This window comes from Gossypium hirsutum, chromosome A05 (genome assembly GCF_007990345.1).
Source record: "Gossypium hirsutum isolate 1008001.06 chromosome A05, Gossypium_hirsutum_v2.1, whole genome shotgun sequence".
Lineage (NCBI taxonomy): Eukaryota > Viridiplantae > Streptophyta > Magnoliopsida > Malvales > Malvaceae > Gossypium > Gossypium hirsutum.
Window position 1 is genome coordinate 4,008,175 of NC_053428.1, and position 17,211 is coordinate 4,025,385.

The following is a 17,211-nucleotide window of genomic DNA, read 5'->3' on the forward strand; positions in this document are numbered from 1 at the left end:
ATGGAAATCCTCATGCCAAGCAGAAATTTATGGCTAAAAAAGAAAGGGAAAGACTCGCAGCAAATTGTATTAAAACTTGGGAGGTAACATGACAAAACAGAGTTGATTAAAAAAATTTAAATCAAATAGCATGTTGTTATTTCAGGTTAACCCTAAAACTAGGTTTAGAATATAAAAACATTTTAAACATTCCGCCATACAGGGTTGGCATTCTAATTCTCGCCTCTTTCTTGCTAAGATTTTTCCTTTTAGTACGCTTTACAAGAGACAGATGAGATGAATCAGGGCTCAGCGATGGGTGGATTACGGACCCTTCTTCCCTGACAAACAGAGCAATGAAAAAGCCTTCTTTGTCCTCAACAGGGTCAGTCCGGACCAAATGTTCAACTACAAAGCAATAACGCAGCATGGATTTTAACTAATTAATACACACCAGATACCAATATCCAAAAAGCTGCTAATCACAGACATGGATATTGTGGGGATAAATCATCAACTTACAGCCTTCTAGAACCGGAAGACCACGACGGTGCCACTTGGGAAAAGGTGTTCCTAGTCGAAAACCATGAGATGCAGCAAGGGGTAAAATAGAATTGACAACATCTTCATTTTCAATTTGGTGGATGGAACAAGTGCTGTAGACTATTCTCTCAACTTGTGGAACTGTAGTTGAGAATGTGAGACATATAATCAGCCCGCAATTTAAATGCCACATAATTAAAAGCATGAAACATATATATACTTAACAGCACAGTGCATGTGTTAGCACTTTCTTTTGAAAGGAGGCCAGCTTGGTAAGTCTCTCTGTTTCATCAACATTTGCTGATTGACCTGAAAAATTTAATATGAAAATAAGAGAGAAAACAAGGAGCAATTTGGATAGAGTTAAAATCTATGAGCAGCATAATGTTCACATTGTAATGAAATAATAGTAACTGCAAAACTCATTTGATAATAAATACTTAAATAGGAAAATTAGCTTGGTATGACAATATAAGTAATACCAAATAAGTTCGCATCAGTAACACTTGCTTCTAGAAATTTTTATGATTGGAAAGATAGTGAGGGGATAGCCCCAAAGCTCACTATGTTTAACAAATTGAAAACTAAAATGAAGAGACAATTACTTTAATCACTAAAAAAACTAAGAAAGGAAGCTATTACCACACTACAAGGATGCACATAATTACCTGCAGCATGAGATGGAAGCAGATGGTCCAATCTCTCAGCAACTGTACCAGATCCAGAGCAGGAAGGATCTAAAAGAATGGCACGGACCTGCAATGTCAATTTGCTTGAGAACTCGAAGAATAAGTAAGACTGTAGCATTAAAAGAGGCTAGAGGAGAAAGACATTTGATGTTTAAAACTAGTGAATGGAACTTGACACATTGCTGAGGTGAGCTGCTTACGCTTCAACTGAAAGCACAACAGGCTAACAAAAGAGCCATGCAACTAAAACTCATTTAGTTTCTACTTCTGAGACTCAAACAAACAAGTATTGCACAAACATCTGCCTTTCGAAAAAGGCATGTCTAACCTATTTTAACTCAGGACACAAATGAGTGCATGCTTACCTTGGAGTATGGGGGATCTTTTGGGTCTAAACTTAAAAAATCGCCATGAAAAACTTCAATATCTACAACCAATTAAGAATAACATACCACAGCAAAAATTTTCATTCAGAAGCGAGGATGATGATTAACAACATATGCGAGGAGTTGACTGAAATGAAAACAAAGAATCATAAAACAAGGATAACAGGAAAAGAATGCTTTACAATGAGAACAGATTTTAAGTTGTATATAGCAGGCTATTCCATGATGAAAACCAGTGTTATATAGAATAAGAGTAGTACTTAAATAGACAGATCTAAACAATATATAACAGTAGTACTTAAATAGACAAATCTAAACAATCAAAAGATATTTGCAAGGATACTACATGCGCCAGATAGTCTGACAGTGTCTGCTAAACGTTTTATCCTTTCCTTGTTCAGTTCACAGGCTATGACCTTTCCTTTCCCTCTCATAAGAGCAGCGAGATGGACAGTTTTATTCCCTGGAGCTGCACATGCATCAAGAACCTTCACAGAAACATGGAAGTAAGCAAGCTATAAATAGCTGCCAACATCAAACTCAAGCAGAAAACTTATGAATATCTACCACACAACCAAAACGAATCTGCATGGGTACAGAATATTTATATAGTCACAAAAGTAAGGATGACTTGATATACCATGTACAACATAAAAATGATAAAAAAACAATTTCTCTAGCGAGAAGACTTGGTAAACAATCAATGTCTGATGACCATTAACTAACCTCCCATCCTGGATCAGGATCAAGAGCTGCTGCCACCATAGAACTTGCTTTCCCCTGTAAGATTGCAAATTTGAATCAAACAAAAAAAACTAAAAGAAATTGAGAAACTGCTATTAGTGCATAGTAACAATATTCCAACAGTAGACAACTATATTAGTCACTCATTTATGAACTTATTAATGACTTACTTGCATAAACACACTTCCATTCATGACCAAAGGGTGATCATGAAGATCACATTTTGGTGGGAGCTTTAACAAGTCAGGGACCACGTCATCTTTCTCCACCTATTAAGAAAATGAAAATTTTAACAAAATAACACAAAAAAACCGACTTCAAAAAGTAGATACAGATTAGAGATATCAGCAAAGTAAAAACATAAGAAAGAAAAAGAAGAGGCTACCAAACCTGCAACCATGGACTTTTTATTAAATATATGATAAGAATAAGCAGCAAAAAGAAAGGCAAGAACGGTTGCATTAGAGATTACTCTATATTCCATAAAACATTCAAAATAATGCATGACACCCCACTAAGGTTTAGCTTTAGCGTAGGTTGCAAAAGTACCATGTATTGTTTCCTCAAGTCAATTAAGGCGGAATCAACATCCAGTTTAAGTGTGTTGACACGAACATATCGTGGTTTTGAAACATCTGCAACACATTTACGCTACACATCAAGTAACGAAAGAATGACACACTTGGATGTAAGAAAACATCTTACTTAACACATACCAGGAGTTTGGTAACGGTCTAACAAATCTTCAATGCACTTCATCTTTTTCCTCACCAAAAGCTGAGCTAAAGCAGACTGAAGAGAAACTTTTCTCTGTAGCAAAAATTTCTCCGCATCGCCAACAAATGAAATTTCCTAGAGATCAGAATCATGAGACGAGATTACCACAAGTACAACAAAAAGGACACACAACATTGGCAAAAATAGCATCTAGAAGATGAAACCTTTAGCAAATAACTTCAAAACCATTCTATTAAAAAAGTCACTACAACTCCTCAGCATAGCTCACTCCCACATGAACTCAGTGAGACAATCTTAGAAATTCAGGAATTCTGAGGAAAGAAAGGTAAACAATATCATATTCACTTTTTTCACATTTGAAATAAAAGTTCCTTCTTAGAAAGCATAAGATTCTTTGAGACACTAGACATAAAACGGTTTATCGTTAATTGCATAGAAAGTTCACATATTGTCTCGAGAAATGCAGAAAGTGAAAAGAAAATGTAAAAAATGGAAATGTGAAGTTAATGAAGATACAAAAAAATAAAAAAATAAAAATACCTGACCAAAAAGAATATCATAAGTGATTATATAAACCAATTCCACTTGCCTCTGCAACATCAAGATAATAATCAGAATTATCAAACACTTTACAAGGCAAATTCAGGAAAAACAAAAATCACTAAAACTCATAAATTTTTACCTTCCATCTACTATTCAATATGTTAGCACCCTCCAGCACATCCTTAATGATAGGAAGATCTGAAAACAAGTCAACCCAAATGTGAAACGTAAACCAAAAAAGAAAAAGAAGAAGAGCTGTGTTAAATAAAGCTTCGAATGGTTCTGCTATTATCATCAAACAGAAACACTGATAGAAACAAAGAGAAGAATAAAGTTAAGTTACGTTTGAGGGTTTGACAAACGAGAGCGAAAGTAGCCTTCTTGTTCTTAATAGACGGGCTATAAACGAGGGACTTTATGGAGGCTACCGCTCGTCGATGAGCGTCTCCTTGAAGAACTGATCGCAGTACCTTGGCCGCCTCCCTCCTCGAGAAGTAAGCAGACCTCTCGGCGTTACTCATTCGAGGCTTCTTCTTCTCGGCAGCTCCCGATGATGGTTGCTTCGCCTTGAAACGGGCCATTGTTTGCAAGAGAGTGGGGAGAGCCTTGGAGGGAGCAAGCAAAGAAAGAAACCTCTGAAATCCCACGATCGGATTCAACTCGATCCAAAACGCACCGTTTCCTCTTTGTGGATCTTGGGCTCTCCACACCGGGCTGGAAATAAGTTTTAAGCCCAAGTTAGACCCAACAATCAATGCAGTGGGCTTGATGAGCCTCAAGGATCTGGATGTTGTGGTCACTGATATGGTCCCCATCACCAACAATTCCAGCCGTAACCAACCGTAGAAAGGCCCATTAATCTATTTACATAATCCATAGCTCGTAAACCTGCCTCCAAACTGAGAGAATCTTTTCCTGTACTAAATGGGATGTGGATAGTGGACCACATTGAATTCTAGTCATTGCTGACATACAGAACCGGAACCACCTATGAGGCCTGAAGTCACATATTTGTAAGTCCAACTGCATTTTGTGGACAACTTCGTAAGTTTAATATTTTTTAAGATTACTTTAAAATAATAATTAAAATTAAATTTTAAAACAATAACATTTATTTAAATATTATTAAAAAATAACATTACAATTTACAAAAGCTCTTTTCCAAAAAGCATTTAAAAGCACATTTTGTGTTAAGGACTAGCAAGTTTTAAAATTAGTTGAAGTTGAAAATATTAATTACTTTTACCTTTGAATTTTAAGCTAATTTTACATGTTTTGATTAATACTAAAAATAACATGTACTGATTGAATGACAAATGATTGATGGTTGGGGAAAGAAAAGTGTGAAAATTGATTTTTAGAAAGCCCATTTCCTTTTCCATTATAAAAGTATGTATTAGTTAGATAATTAATATAAAATGAGTATTAGCATGGAATGTTTTATTGTAAGCTTTTTAAAATTTTATATATCTATAAATTAAATTAAAGTTGGTTAAAATTTAAACTCAGGGGCGAAGTTAGGAATTTTTTTTGGGTCGAAATTAAATTGTAATTTTTACGATAGTAAAATTAGAATTTTACCATTTTAATAGTCTCTTTCTTTATATTTTTTAAAGGATTAATCAATTTTTTATCATTTTTAGGATGCTAAAGTACAATTTTATCTTTGCTAATTTAAAATTTTAAAAATTTTAAAGGGCTTAAATGAAAATTTTTCCATTTTAGGGGAGCCAAGGCCCCTGCCAGCCCCTGATTTCGCTCCTGATTTAACCGTCAACTTTTCAAAAAGAATGGAATTATTTTTTAATGAAAATATTAACTAAAATTTTAAAATTTTAAACATGAAAGCCCCCATGACAATCTATGTGTACTTTATATTTTTTTTACAAACTTAATATTTTTTATTTTTATAAAATTCAATTTTTTTTGCTAATTTGACATTTAAGATAAATAATATCATATCAGTATGTACACATGGATTGCCATGTAAGTTGACACACCAACGTCATTAAAAAATTAATTTTTTAACTAATATTTTTATTAAAAAATATTATTTGACTCTATTTAAAATATTAATAACAAATTTAGCTTTAAAAAAATTATAACAAAGTTGATAAAATATATAAATATTAAAGACTAATGGTACGTTTGTTTCGTGTCAAATATTATACGAAAAATAATTTTTGGAAACTGGACTTATTTTTTGGAAAATCTTATATTTTTGGGGGTTTGAATTGTAATGACCCGAATTTTACCGTTACCAAAAATGTGTATTTTTGGGTCTCCGTTTCTAAAAAATGGATTCTTAAATATTTATTAAAAATATTTACGAAGTAAAATGAGTGGTTAATTAGAGTTTAATTAAGTGAATTTAATTTAATTAAGAGTAATTAAGTAAAAGGACCAAATTGAATAAAGTGTGAAAGTTGAATTATAGATTAAAAAATAAAAAAGACTAAAAGGGCAATTATACAAAAAGTATAAATTGAGGCCGTTATCGTGAAGAAAATCTATGATTTTTTTTTTATGTTTAGTATATTATTATATTATTATATTATTATATTATTATATAATAAAGATACTTTATGTTTTAATTATATTATATTATATTATATTATATTATATTATATTATATTATATATATAAACTAAAGAAGCAAATGAAAGGAAATAGAAACAGAATGAAACGAAACAGAGAGCAGGGGAGAAAAAGAAAGAAAGAAGGGGAGAAAAGGGAAAATTGAAGGTTTGAAGCTTTAAGCTTTAATAGGTAAGTCAATCAAGCCCTTTTTACTTAATTTTGATGTTTTAGAAGTTTTAGAACAAAGTTTTGATGAAATTAAGTTGATATTTTGATAGTTATTAGATTTCTAGATATTGTCCATGTTAAATAAAATGATGAATTAAGGGCTAAATTGATAGAAATCCAAGTTAAAAATGATACAAGGATTGAATTGTAAAGTGATTCATAAGTTTTATGCTTTAAGGACTAAATTGAAAGAATTATTAAATTGAGAAAGTGAATGAAATACCCTATTAACTACTCGGGCTGAGTCGGATATAATTGGCATGCCATGGGATCTGGAAGTGTACGGGATTTGCCGGCTTTATCGATCAGGCACTTTATTTGTCGTATTTTAGGCACCTCGTGTGTCGTATCAGGCACCTCGTGTGTCGTTTTAGGCACTTTATGTGTCGTACTCTAATCAGGTACTATGTATTGTTTTAGGCACAATTTGCCGTACTGGTGTGTTTGGGTTAGAATCCGTGTATTCGTCAAAGTCCGGGTTTGTTAATAGGGGTAAATAAGTGAAAGATAAATCGAATAAATTTGATTGATCAAGCTATTGAAATGAAACGAGAAATTGAATTGAGAATTGAAAATTTAGATATGAAATTGAAAATATGAACCAAAGGTTCATGAAATGATTGGAGTTCGAATTGATGATATTTGATGCCACTTGATGAATTGAAAACGAGGTATCGAGACCTCGATATTATAAACTGAGCCGTAAATATTTTTATAAATATTTACGGAGTGTCAATAGGATAATATTAAAGTTTCGTTAAGAAATTTTAATGTTTCGATAGTTAATTATGAAAAAGGATTAAATGGCAATAGGGATAAAAGTTTAATTATAGATTAAAGAAAAGTTAAAAGGACCAAATAGGCAATTATGCCTTTTTCCAAAGTTGAGGCGGCATAATGAAAGAAATATCTGAGATATTCTAGTTAATATATATATATTATATATATGTAAGTAATGATTATTATTAATATATTATATTATATTATATTATATATATATATATAACAAAAGAAAGAATAGAAATGAGAAAGAAAGAAACAGAGAGCAAAACGAAACAGAGAAGGGAGAAAGAAGAAAAAGAAAGAGCGACGGTTCAGGGGTTTCAAAACTTCTAAATTCAATTGATCAAGAAGTACGAAACTCGAGGTTAGACAAAGGGAAGAATAAAGTTGAAAACTAAGTTGGTGAATTTGGCTATAATTGGTACCGAGGTAAGTTTACGGTAAATAAATGCAATATTTCAATATTTATTATTAATGCTGTTAATTTCCAGCAATTATGAATTTATTTTATGAATTTATTTGATAATGATCCAAGCATGAAATGATAGAGAATTAAAATTTAAAAGTCCCGTTGATACATAAGGATGGTACTGGATACGAATGTCATGACATTTGGGTAAAGAGATCCCATGTAAGACCATGTCTGGGACATGGCATTGGCATCCTTAAGATCATGAGAGGTCCCCTGTAAGACCATGTCTGGGACATGGCATGGGCACCGAGACGAGAGGTCCCATGTAAGACCATGTCTGGGACATGGCGTTGGCACCGAGATGAGAGGTCCCCTATAAGACCATGTCTGGGACATGGCATGGGCACCATCACGAGAACATCCCATGTAAGACCATGTCTGGGACATGGCTTTGGCATGTTATTATCAGAAGAGACCCGAGTATCCTTATTATTCCAATGTAGCTCAACGGGCTTGTAAACGAATCATGTTCATGAAAGTTCTGTTTAAAGCATAAATGGCAAGCTCAGGTAAGTTGTAAGACTTAAGAACTTATTATACTATCAATTGATGTTCAACGATGCAGCAAGGATTGAGTAAGTTATGCACACAAATATTCTAAGTAAACAAGTAAGAGAACTAGTATGAGATTAACTAAAGAGTAAACTAGAGATATAGACATTGAGTTTAATTATTTAAGTTAAATATTGTTATTTATTTGCTAGTAAACTTACTAAGCTTTATGCTTACTTCTTTTATTTCTCTTTCTCTTATAGTATTGCAAAGCTACTTCAAGGATCCTAAAAAAGTCGGAGATCGTCCACACTATCAACTACAACTGCTCGGTATTTTATATCGAAACACGTTTAAGTTATGGCATGTATAGGGATTTAGTTATTTTGTATGTTTGTAGTGATGATTTTGCTAATGAGTGATGTGTAAGTATTTGATGATGTACGGTTATTAAAATGATTAAGGATGAAGGTGTTTGTTGTTATGAAAGATTAGGTGATAAATTATGCATGGAAATCATGAAAGGATAAAATTTTGCAAAGAAACAGAATTCAGGCAGCACAGTGACGTGAATTTGAAAAATCACCCAAGATAGTATAAAATGAATTAGAGGGTGAATGATATATGGAATTAAAGCTTGTTGAGTCTATTTTCATGGAAAAATAACGGTGTAGAAAAAAAAATTTATATTTTAAGATATGTGAATTTTAGTAAGATAGGGTCAGAACTGTTTTTGGAGTCCCCTGTTCTGAGTTTAGAAAATAATTACAAATTGTACAAAAATGGTTATGAGTTTAAATTTACATGCTTAGATTTCTTAATGAGTCTATTTTTCTATAGAAACAAGTAAGAACTTCATATGAAAATCCTATAGTGAGAAAACTTATTTTTAGTGACTAGAGGTCAGGGCAGTCTGGTGGTGACACAGGGGAGACTTTAACTAATAAACTGTACTAATTTGCTGAACCAAAAATTCTAAAAATTTTATGGTGAGTAGATATATGAGTCTAGTTTCAGGGAAAATTTACGGGATTAAATTTCGAGTTCTGTAGCTCAAGTTATAATTAATTTAGTAACTGCTGCGCGATTGGACAGATTTGCTGCGAATAATGAAATAAATTTTCAAACCTAGTTTTTATGCTCCGAATTGGTAAGATAAGCTAAGTAATGCCTCGTGCTCGACTCCGGAAACGGTCTCGGGTAAGGGGTGTTACAGTACACATGGATTGCCATGTAAGTTGACACACCAACGTCATTAAAAAATTAATTTTTTAACTAATATTTTTATTAAAAAATATTATTTGACTCTATTTAAAATATTAATAACAAATTTAGCTTTAAAAAAATTAGAACAAAGTTGATAAAATATATAAATATTAAAGACTAATGGTACGTTTGTTTCGTGTCAAATATTATACGAAAAATAATTTTTGGAAACTGGACTTATTTTTTGGAAAATCTTATATTTTTTGGGGGTTTGAATTGTAATGACCCGAATTTTACCGTTACCAAAAATGTGTATTTTTGGGTCTCCGTTTCTGAAAAATGGATTCTTAAATATTTATTAAAAATATTTACGAAGTAAAATGAGTGGTTAATTAGAGTTTAATTAAGTGAATTTAATTTAATTAAGAGTAATTAAGTAAAAGGACCAAATTGAATAAAGTGTGAAAGTTGAATTATAGATTAAAAAATAAAAAGGACTAAAAGGGCAATTATACAAAAAGTATAAATTGAGGCCGTTATCGTGAAGAAAATCTAAGATTTTTTTTTATGTTTAGTATATTATTATATTATTATATAATAAAGATACTTTATGTTTTAATTATATTATATTATATTATATTATATTATATATATAAACTAAAGAAGCAAATGAAAGGAAATAGAAACAGAATGAAACGAAACAGAGAGCAGGGGAGAAAAAGAAAGAAAGAAGGGGAGAAAAGGGAAAATTGAAGGTTTGAAGCTTTAAGCTTTAATGGGTAAGTCAATCAAGCCCTTTTTACTTAATTTTGATGTTTTAGAAGTTTTAGAACAAAGTTTTGATGAAATTAAGTTGATATTTTGATAGTTATTAGATTTCTAGATATTGTCCATGTTAAATAAAATGATGAATTAAGGGCTAAATTGATTGAAATCCAAGTTAAAAATGATACAAGGATTGAATTGTAAAGTGATTCATAAGTTTTATGCTTTAAGGACTAAATTGAAAGAATTATTAAATTGAGAAAGTGAATGAAATACCCTATTAACTACTCGGGCTGAGTCGGATATAATTGGCATGCCATGGGATCTGGAAGTGTACGGGATTTGCCGGCTTTATCGATCAGGCACTTTATTTGTCGTATTTTAGGCACCTCGTGTGTCGTATCAGGCACCTCGTGTGTCGTTTTAGGCACTTTACGTGTCGTACTCTAATCAGGTACTATGTACCATTTTAGGCACAATTTGCCGTACTGGTGTGTTTGGGTTGGAATCCGTGTATTCGTCAAAGTCCGGGTTTGTTAATAGGGGTAAATAAGTGAAAGATAAATCGAATAAATTTGATTGATCAAGCTATTGAAATGAAACGAGAAATTGAATTGAGAATTGAAAATTTAGATATGAAATTGAAAATATGAACCAAAGGTTCATGAAATGATTGGAGTTCGAATTGATGATATTTGATGCCACTTGATGAATTGAAATGTGATTTGAGATATATGAATCGTATGTATATACTGAAAGCTATCAGGGATAGTAAGTTGATATGATATAAATGAAATTGACTGTTATTGAAATGAATTAAAATGGAATATGATTGATAAGTGTATAGTTGAATATAGTTTAATGATATTGAATTGTGAGTAAATTAAGGAAAGCTATACCGAGTAGTAAGTGAAAGAATGGAGTAAATAATAATGGATTTAGTTAAGAATTGAACAATTATGTTATTGTGTTTATTATATGATTTGTATAAAATTTATATGGTAAGTAGTTGAAATTTATCTATGAATAAATAATTGAATAATTGTAATTGTTATTATGATCTTAAGTATTTGTTATATTATTAATTGTTCGGATTATAGAAATACCACTGAGTATACCATACTCAGTGTACGGTTTGTTTCCGTGCGCAGGTTAAGTAAAGATAGTACATTAAATCAGCATCTCAGGATGATCCCGAATTCATTAAGGTAAAGTATGTTGAGTATTGATAGTGGCATGTACCCAGGATGTTTAATGAGAGTCATTTAGGTTGTAGAAGTATTGATGAAATGAGTAAATTATGGTTGGTAACAGTATGTAGTATGAATTTTGAAATTTACAAAAAATTCGTAGTGATTCTAAATTAGTCCCGAATTGAATTTACTGTTCATATTGGACTGCAAGGGCCCATTAAAGGGACGACATCTTAAAACTAGGATGTGTGTGAATATTTATTTTAATTAATGACCGGAATTAGACTGTACTGACTGGTAATGTCTCGTAACCCTGTTCCGGTGACGGTATAGGGTTAGGAGACGTTACATGAATAATTCTGAATAAAATAAAAAAAATTCATTTTTAATATTATTATTATTTATTTAAATTAAATAATAATTATTAATGGTCTAATGCAAATTACTTACATTCACTAACATATGCATATATTTTGATTTAAACATCTACTTCAAATTATCAATTTGAGCCATTACTAAACAATATCATAATTTTTTTGGCCAAAATGAACCATCATAATCATAAATTTTATTAATGAGTAAAAAGACAGAATATATAGAGAACTCAAACAAATGGAATAAAAAGACAGAATAAATTAGTACAATCAATCCCTCCTAATCTAAAAGCATTCATTTCACTATTGACTATTGACACACCAAGCTATAGTCAACCAACAAACAAATTTATTCAATGGTCAGGCCAAATTAGGCAGTTTTTAGGTGATTGAAATTTTAAAAGTTTTCCAATTATAGGGGTTGGGCCCTTGCCACCCCTGTAAATGGTTAAGATTTGAACTTCCAAGCAAAACATCAGTCCAATCATCAACACCAACTCTACCATAAAACAACTACATAATCTGATGTTAATGAAAATAACAATGGAGCAACAATGTCTATAAACCTTCCACCTCATGAACCGCTTTAACACATCTACATGCCCACTTTGAACACCTTTAAAAATATCAACAAATCATCTCTTTCAGAAAGTCTCCATATCATACCATCACTACTCCAATACCATACATTCTGATAAAAGTTCCTTCGTTAGAAAATGCATAAGATGTCACTCGGACACAACAATGCTTTCAAAATCATCAAAATTTTCATTTGTAAGTGAGCTAAAATAATACAAGGCTGTGAACTAGCTAAAAAAAAAAAACACATAAATAGTGCAAATACGAAGGGATGTTGAAAATTTCCCAGAAGCTTGTACGATTGAATGAGAGAAAGAATGGAATGGAATGGAATAAATGAAAAATAAATAAAGAACTCACCTGATTGGAGATGCAAGGAGAGGCGTTTGGCTGAGAGAGAATGAAGCAGAGAAAGGCATCTGAGAGAAGAAAGAATGGAGATGCAAAACCACTAGTCCATTATATATGTTTTTTCTTTGTGTAAAGAACATTTTACTAGAAAACACGCGAATTTTAAGTACATTTGTAAAATATTTTACCTTCACTAAAAACATCGGATAAAGTGTTACCGGTCTCATGTTTATTACCCATAGAATGGACTTCTATCTGCCGTAAGATTAATTTAATTTTTTAAAACAAAACCATGATCAATCATTGTGAATTTAGATTAGGTGATATAGTTTTTTATATATAAATAGTTATAAAATATTAATTAATTATGATAATAATTCAAAAGAAAAATTATATATGAAAATAATTCTTTTGTTATAGTGGAAGTTGATATTACCTAACTAACCGGCGATACCACCCTTTTTTCCCTTAATTATTACTCAAATCATCAAATTTTTTAAAAAGATAATTTTAATGTTGTCTGTATTAAGCGGTTGCGGTATATGTATGTATTTTTAAAAACAAAGTAAAAAAAAGAAAAACTATATTCTTAATGGTGCTCTGTTGATTACATCAGTAAATTTAAAAAAAAAAAGTTTCTGTCAAATAAAATAAATTAAAAACAAAAGAAGAAAAAATAATAATTCTTTTATGATGCCTCATAGCCCGGTGGGCACAACTTTAATTTCTTTTAAAGGATGGTAATATGACACCCACTTTCCCAGGCCCATTAACGGTTATAAAGGTCATACCAAAAAGCCCATCCACAATGATAACGACATCAAAGTCACCTACAATTTGTATGAAGCATGCCACTTAGGCTGTTAACTTGTTATCCTTGCATCCAGTTCTAGCAACCAACCATTAGCTACTGCCAGAAAATCCAAGCATCAATCTTGCAAAGCAAAGCGTTTGCTAATGGAGGGTCTGATGCAGGTGCCTTATGATGTTACGGTTAGGTTCATGTTGACCTTCTTGGAGCGCAATTTGTTGCCTGATGCTATTATACGGAGGTTGACTCGGCTTCTCCTGGCTAGTCGTCTTCGTTCTGGTTATAAACCCTCCACTGAACTCCAACTCTCTGATCTCCTTCAGTTTGCTCATTGTATGTAACATTTCTTAGATTAAACCTTTTTTTTTCTTGGATTTGATTTGATTTGACTGTCTCCAAACTGACTTGTTTGTTTACTTTGTAGCCCTAAAGGAGATGCCTATAGCTATCAAGACAGACAAGCCTAAAACTCAACATTACGAACTGCCAACCTCTTTCTTCAAGTTGGTTCTTGGGAAGAACTTCAAATACAGGTTCTTTTCCTTCCTTTTTTCCCTCTCTTTTTGTTTGATCTTGTGTACTGCTTTTATTGTTGTTGGGTGAATTTTTTTTAATGGGATGATGCAGTTGCTGTTACTTTTCTGATGAGTCGAAAACTTTGGAGGATGCTGAGGAAGCAATGTTGGAACTGTACTGTGAGAGATCGCAATTAAAAGATGGCCAAACGGTTCTTGATGTGGGGTGTGGATGGGGTTCACTTTCTCTATACATTGCCCGTAAATACCCCAATTGCAGGGTTACAGGGATTTGCAATTCCACCACTCAGAAAGCTTTTATAGAGGAGCAATACCAGTAAATGCTCCACTTGCTAAATGAAAAGTATTATTACTTCATGTTTATTACTTTTTGACTCTTGAAAACAAATTTATGGTTACCCTTCATAGGGATCGGCAATTGCAAAATGTGGAGATCATTGTTGCGGACATAAGCACATTTGAAATGGAGGCATCATACGACAGGATATATTCGATTGAAATGTTTGAGGTTCATTGTTTTCGACTTTTCGTACAGTCTGTGCTACTACACAGTTTTAATGTTGGTGATTTGAAATCTTATAATTTCTGCTTTTTAACAGCATATGAAGAACTATCACGATCTTCTCAAGAAGATATCAAAGTGGATGAAAGAGGATAGTCTTCTTTTTGTTCATTATTTCTGCCATAAAGCATTTGCTTACCACTTTGAGGTGTGCAAAATAATCTGATTGTGCCGAGTAATCCTAATTGTTATTGCTAAATGGGTTTATGCAATAGCTAGACGTCATCCCGTTTTCGAGAGTCTATTTTTAAATCCAAGGGATTTTAGCTGAACTGACAATATCTTGTCAATTTATTTTAATCTAGGACATAAATGAAGATGACTGGATAACCAGGTACTTCTTTACAGGAGGTACAATGCCTTCAGCTAATCTGCTTCTATATTTCCAGGTAAAAGGCCTTTTACCTTTTTACATCTCATATATGCTATGAATTCTGAAAATTGAAATCCAATAGCCGTAGATTTTGAAGTCATATTTATGATCTGCATGACCCAACTGATTTTAATGCCTTGTTGTCCATCCTTTGTACGCAGGATGATGTTTCTGTTGTCAACCATTGGCTTGTGAATGGGAAACATTATGCAAAAACTAGGTGAGAGCAGTTGTTTTGTAATACCGATATAAAAAATCATTACAATCTTTCAATAGCTATACTAACTTGTTTAACCACCCTGATTCTTCCTTGAGAAATAGCTATAGTATTTGTTTCCCTGTTAGCAATTTGAAAGTTCTCGGAGAACATTTTTATATTGCAGTGAAGAGTGGCTGAAGAGGATGGACCGAAGCTTGGCTTCCATTAAGCCAATAATGGAGTCCACCTATGGCAAGGATCAGGCTGTGAAATGGACAGTGTATTGGAGAACATTCTTTATTGCTGTTGCGGAACTCTTTGGATACAATAATGGAGAAGAATGGATGGTTGCAGTTTTCCTATTCAAGAAGAAATAAAGCCGTCGTCAATGCTCGTAGTCAATGCTCATTTCCACCAAGAATCAGCTTTGGGCATTAGGGGACTAAAATAAGAGCAACTGTAGAATCGCTGAAAATTTTGCAACTCGTACTAGTCACACACGTCTAGCTACTTGTTCCATTGGAAAGACGAATGCATTTTGTACTTTGGACGAAACCAAACAACTGCATCAAGAAGCGTCAATGCAGAGAATAAATCATAGCAAAAAATTTAAATAATTGATGAAAGTATAACTTCAGTTAGCTACTTCACCTGTTTTGTTTTACACTATTTAGCAACATTCTCAACTGGGTTTCCACTATTATCTCGAAAATGGAACCAACAACGTCATCAGCTTCCAAGGAGACTGGCTATGACTGTTCTCCATCATAGACCCAGGGAAATTCATACAGAAGTTGCAAGGAAGGCTATCAGGGATTAACAGGCTCAAGCAGCAATAACTTGTCTGGTTCCCTTCTCATATCTCAGCCACTCTAATGTAGCTTGGATGGCCATACTTAATAGGCTTCCTTCTCTAATGACCTCCTTTTCTTTTCTACTCTGAAACAGATTATTGATTCCTATAACTTTTTCTTTTTCTTTTCTGAAAGGAGGGCAGCTAAAATCTATTCGGAAATTTTTTGTAGGGGTAGAAATGAAATTTTAATTTTTAATAGTTTAAATCTTTATAATTTTTAAAAGATTAAATCAAATTTTTATAATTTTAGTGGGGTCAAAGTGTAATTTTACTTTTACTAAATTAAAATTTTAAAAATTTCTAAAGTCCCTGCAAAATTCACATGATAATAAATACTTGAATAGGAAACTAACTTGGTATTACATTATAAGTAATGCTTAATCATGAGGTGTGTTGTGGTGTTTTCAATTGAAATATGCTTTATCATCAATTAGCCACTTATGTTTGTTAGGCTTTAATTGAAAACACAACTGGCTAACTAAAGAACCATACAACTAAAAGCTTATTCGTCTTCTACTTCTGAGACTCAAACCAGTCTATCTAAAGAAATGTACAAACATCTGCCTTTTGACAAAGGCATGTTTGACCTATTTTAACTCAAGACGCAAACCAGCGCATGCTTACCTTTGAGTACAGAGGATCCTTTGGGTCTAAGTTTAGAAAATTGCCATGAAAAACTTCAATATATACAACCAATTAAGAGTAACATACCACAACAAAAATTCTCATACAAGTGAGGATAATGACAACAACATATGCGAGGAGATGACTGAAATGAAAACCTATGCATAAGATTTTATTTTTGGGATTCGGCCAGCACCCATCAATATTCATTATATAACCAAAATGAATCTGCATAAGCAGGGCAAAGCCAGAACAATCTTTTAAGGGGCTGAATGAAATTTTAAATTTTTATAGTTTATATTTTTATAATTTTTAAAGGATTAAATTAAATTTTTATAATTTTAGGGGGACAAAATATAATTTTACTTTTACAAATTTAAATTTTTTTAAAAATTTTAAGAACTTAAATAACAATTTTATATTTTAAAGAGGTTGGGGCCTATGCCAGCCCCTCTAGATTCGCAATTGTGCATGTGTATAAAATATTTAAACAATTATAAATATAAAAATGACTCAATATACAAGTAACAACATAAAAATAATAAATTAATAAATTGACAAGTTTTTCTAGCAAGAACACTAGGTAAACAAGCAATGTGTGATGA

The 17,211-nt window shown here is 32.3% G+C and overlaps 2 protein-coding genes across 3 annotated transcripts; one reads left to right on the forward strand and one right to left on the reverse strand.

Annotated features, from left to right (window-relative positions):
• Positions 1-43: 43 nt before the first annotated feature.
• On the reverse strand, positions 44-4,268 carry LOC107958854 (25S rRNA (cytosine-C(5))-methyltransferase NSUN5). Of its 2 annotated transcripts, XM_016894752.2 has the most exons (13): positions 3,966-4,268; positions 3,762-3,820; positions 3,620-3,670; positions 3,058-3,193; positions 2,891-2,976; positions 2,512-2,610; positions 2,324-2,377; positions 1,941-2,085; positions 1,577-1,638; positions 1,191-1,278; positions 748-831; positions 502-663; positions 44-387 (listed from the first exon to the last, which is right to left on the reverse strand). In XM_016894752.2, the coding sequence occupies exons 1-13, from the start codon at positions 4,201-4,203 to the stop codon at positions 137-139; spliced, it is 1,515 nt and encodes a 504-aa protein (XP_016750241.1). In that variant the 5' UTR covers positions 4,204-4,268; the 3' UTR covers positions 44-136. The 2 variants fall into 2 exon arrangements, with proteins under 2 accessions (XP_016750241.1, XP_040968828.1); XM_041112894.1 differs by lacking the exon at positions 3,620-3,670 and having other exon boundaries at positions 3,966-4,243.
• Positions 4,269-13,452: 9,184 nt separating this feature from the next.
• Positions 13,453-15,743, forward strand: LOC107958857 ((S)-coclaurine N-methyltransferase). The gene is made up of 8 exons (XM_016894757.2): positions 13,453-13,789; positions 13,881-13,989; positions 14,084-14,308; positions 14,401-14,500; positions 14,592-14,702; positions 14,860-14,943; positions 15,089-15,147; positions 15,311-15,743. Exons 1-8 carry the CDS (start codon positions 13,603-13,605, stop codon positions 15,501-15,503), a joined length of 1,068 nt encoding a protein of 355 aa, XP_016750246.1. The 5' UTR covers positions 13,453-13,602; the 3' UTR covers positions 15,504-15,743.
• The last annotated feature ends 1,468 nt before the right edge of the window (positions 15,744-17,211 follow it).

Coding starts and splice junctions, on each gene's coding strand:
- LOC107958854 (XM_016894752.2), bottom strand. CDS start 4,203: ATGGCCCGTTTCAAGGCGAAGCAACCATCATCGGGAGCTGCCGAGAAG. Junction 2,977..3,057: donor AGACCGTTACCAAACTCCTG/GTATGTGTTAAG, acceptor AATGTGTTGCAG/ATGTTTCAAAACCACGATAT. Junction 2,611..2,890: donor ACTTGAGGAAACAATACATG/GTACTTTTGCAA, acceptor TTTTCTTAATAG/GTGGAGAAAGATGACGTGGT.
- LOC107958857 (XM_016894757.2), top strand. CDS start 13,603: ATGGAGGGTCTGATGCAGGTGCCTTATGATGTTACGGTTAGGTTCATG. Junction 13,990..14,083: donor GGGAAGAACTTCAAATACAG/GTTCTTTTCCTT, acceptor GGGATGATGCAG/TTGCTGTTACTTTTCTGATG. Junction 14,501..14,591: donor ATTCGATTGAAATGTTTGAG/GTTCATTGTTTT, acceptor GCTTTTTAACAG/CATATGAAGAACTATCACGA.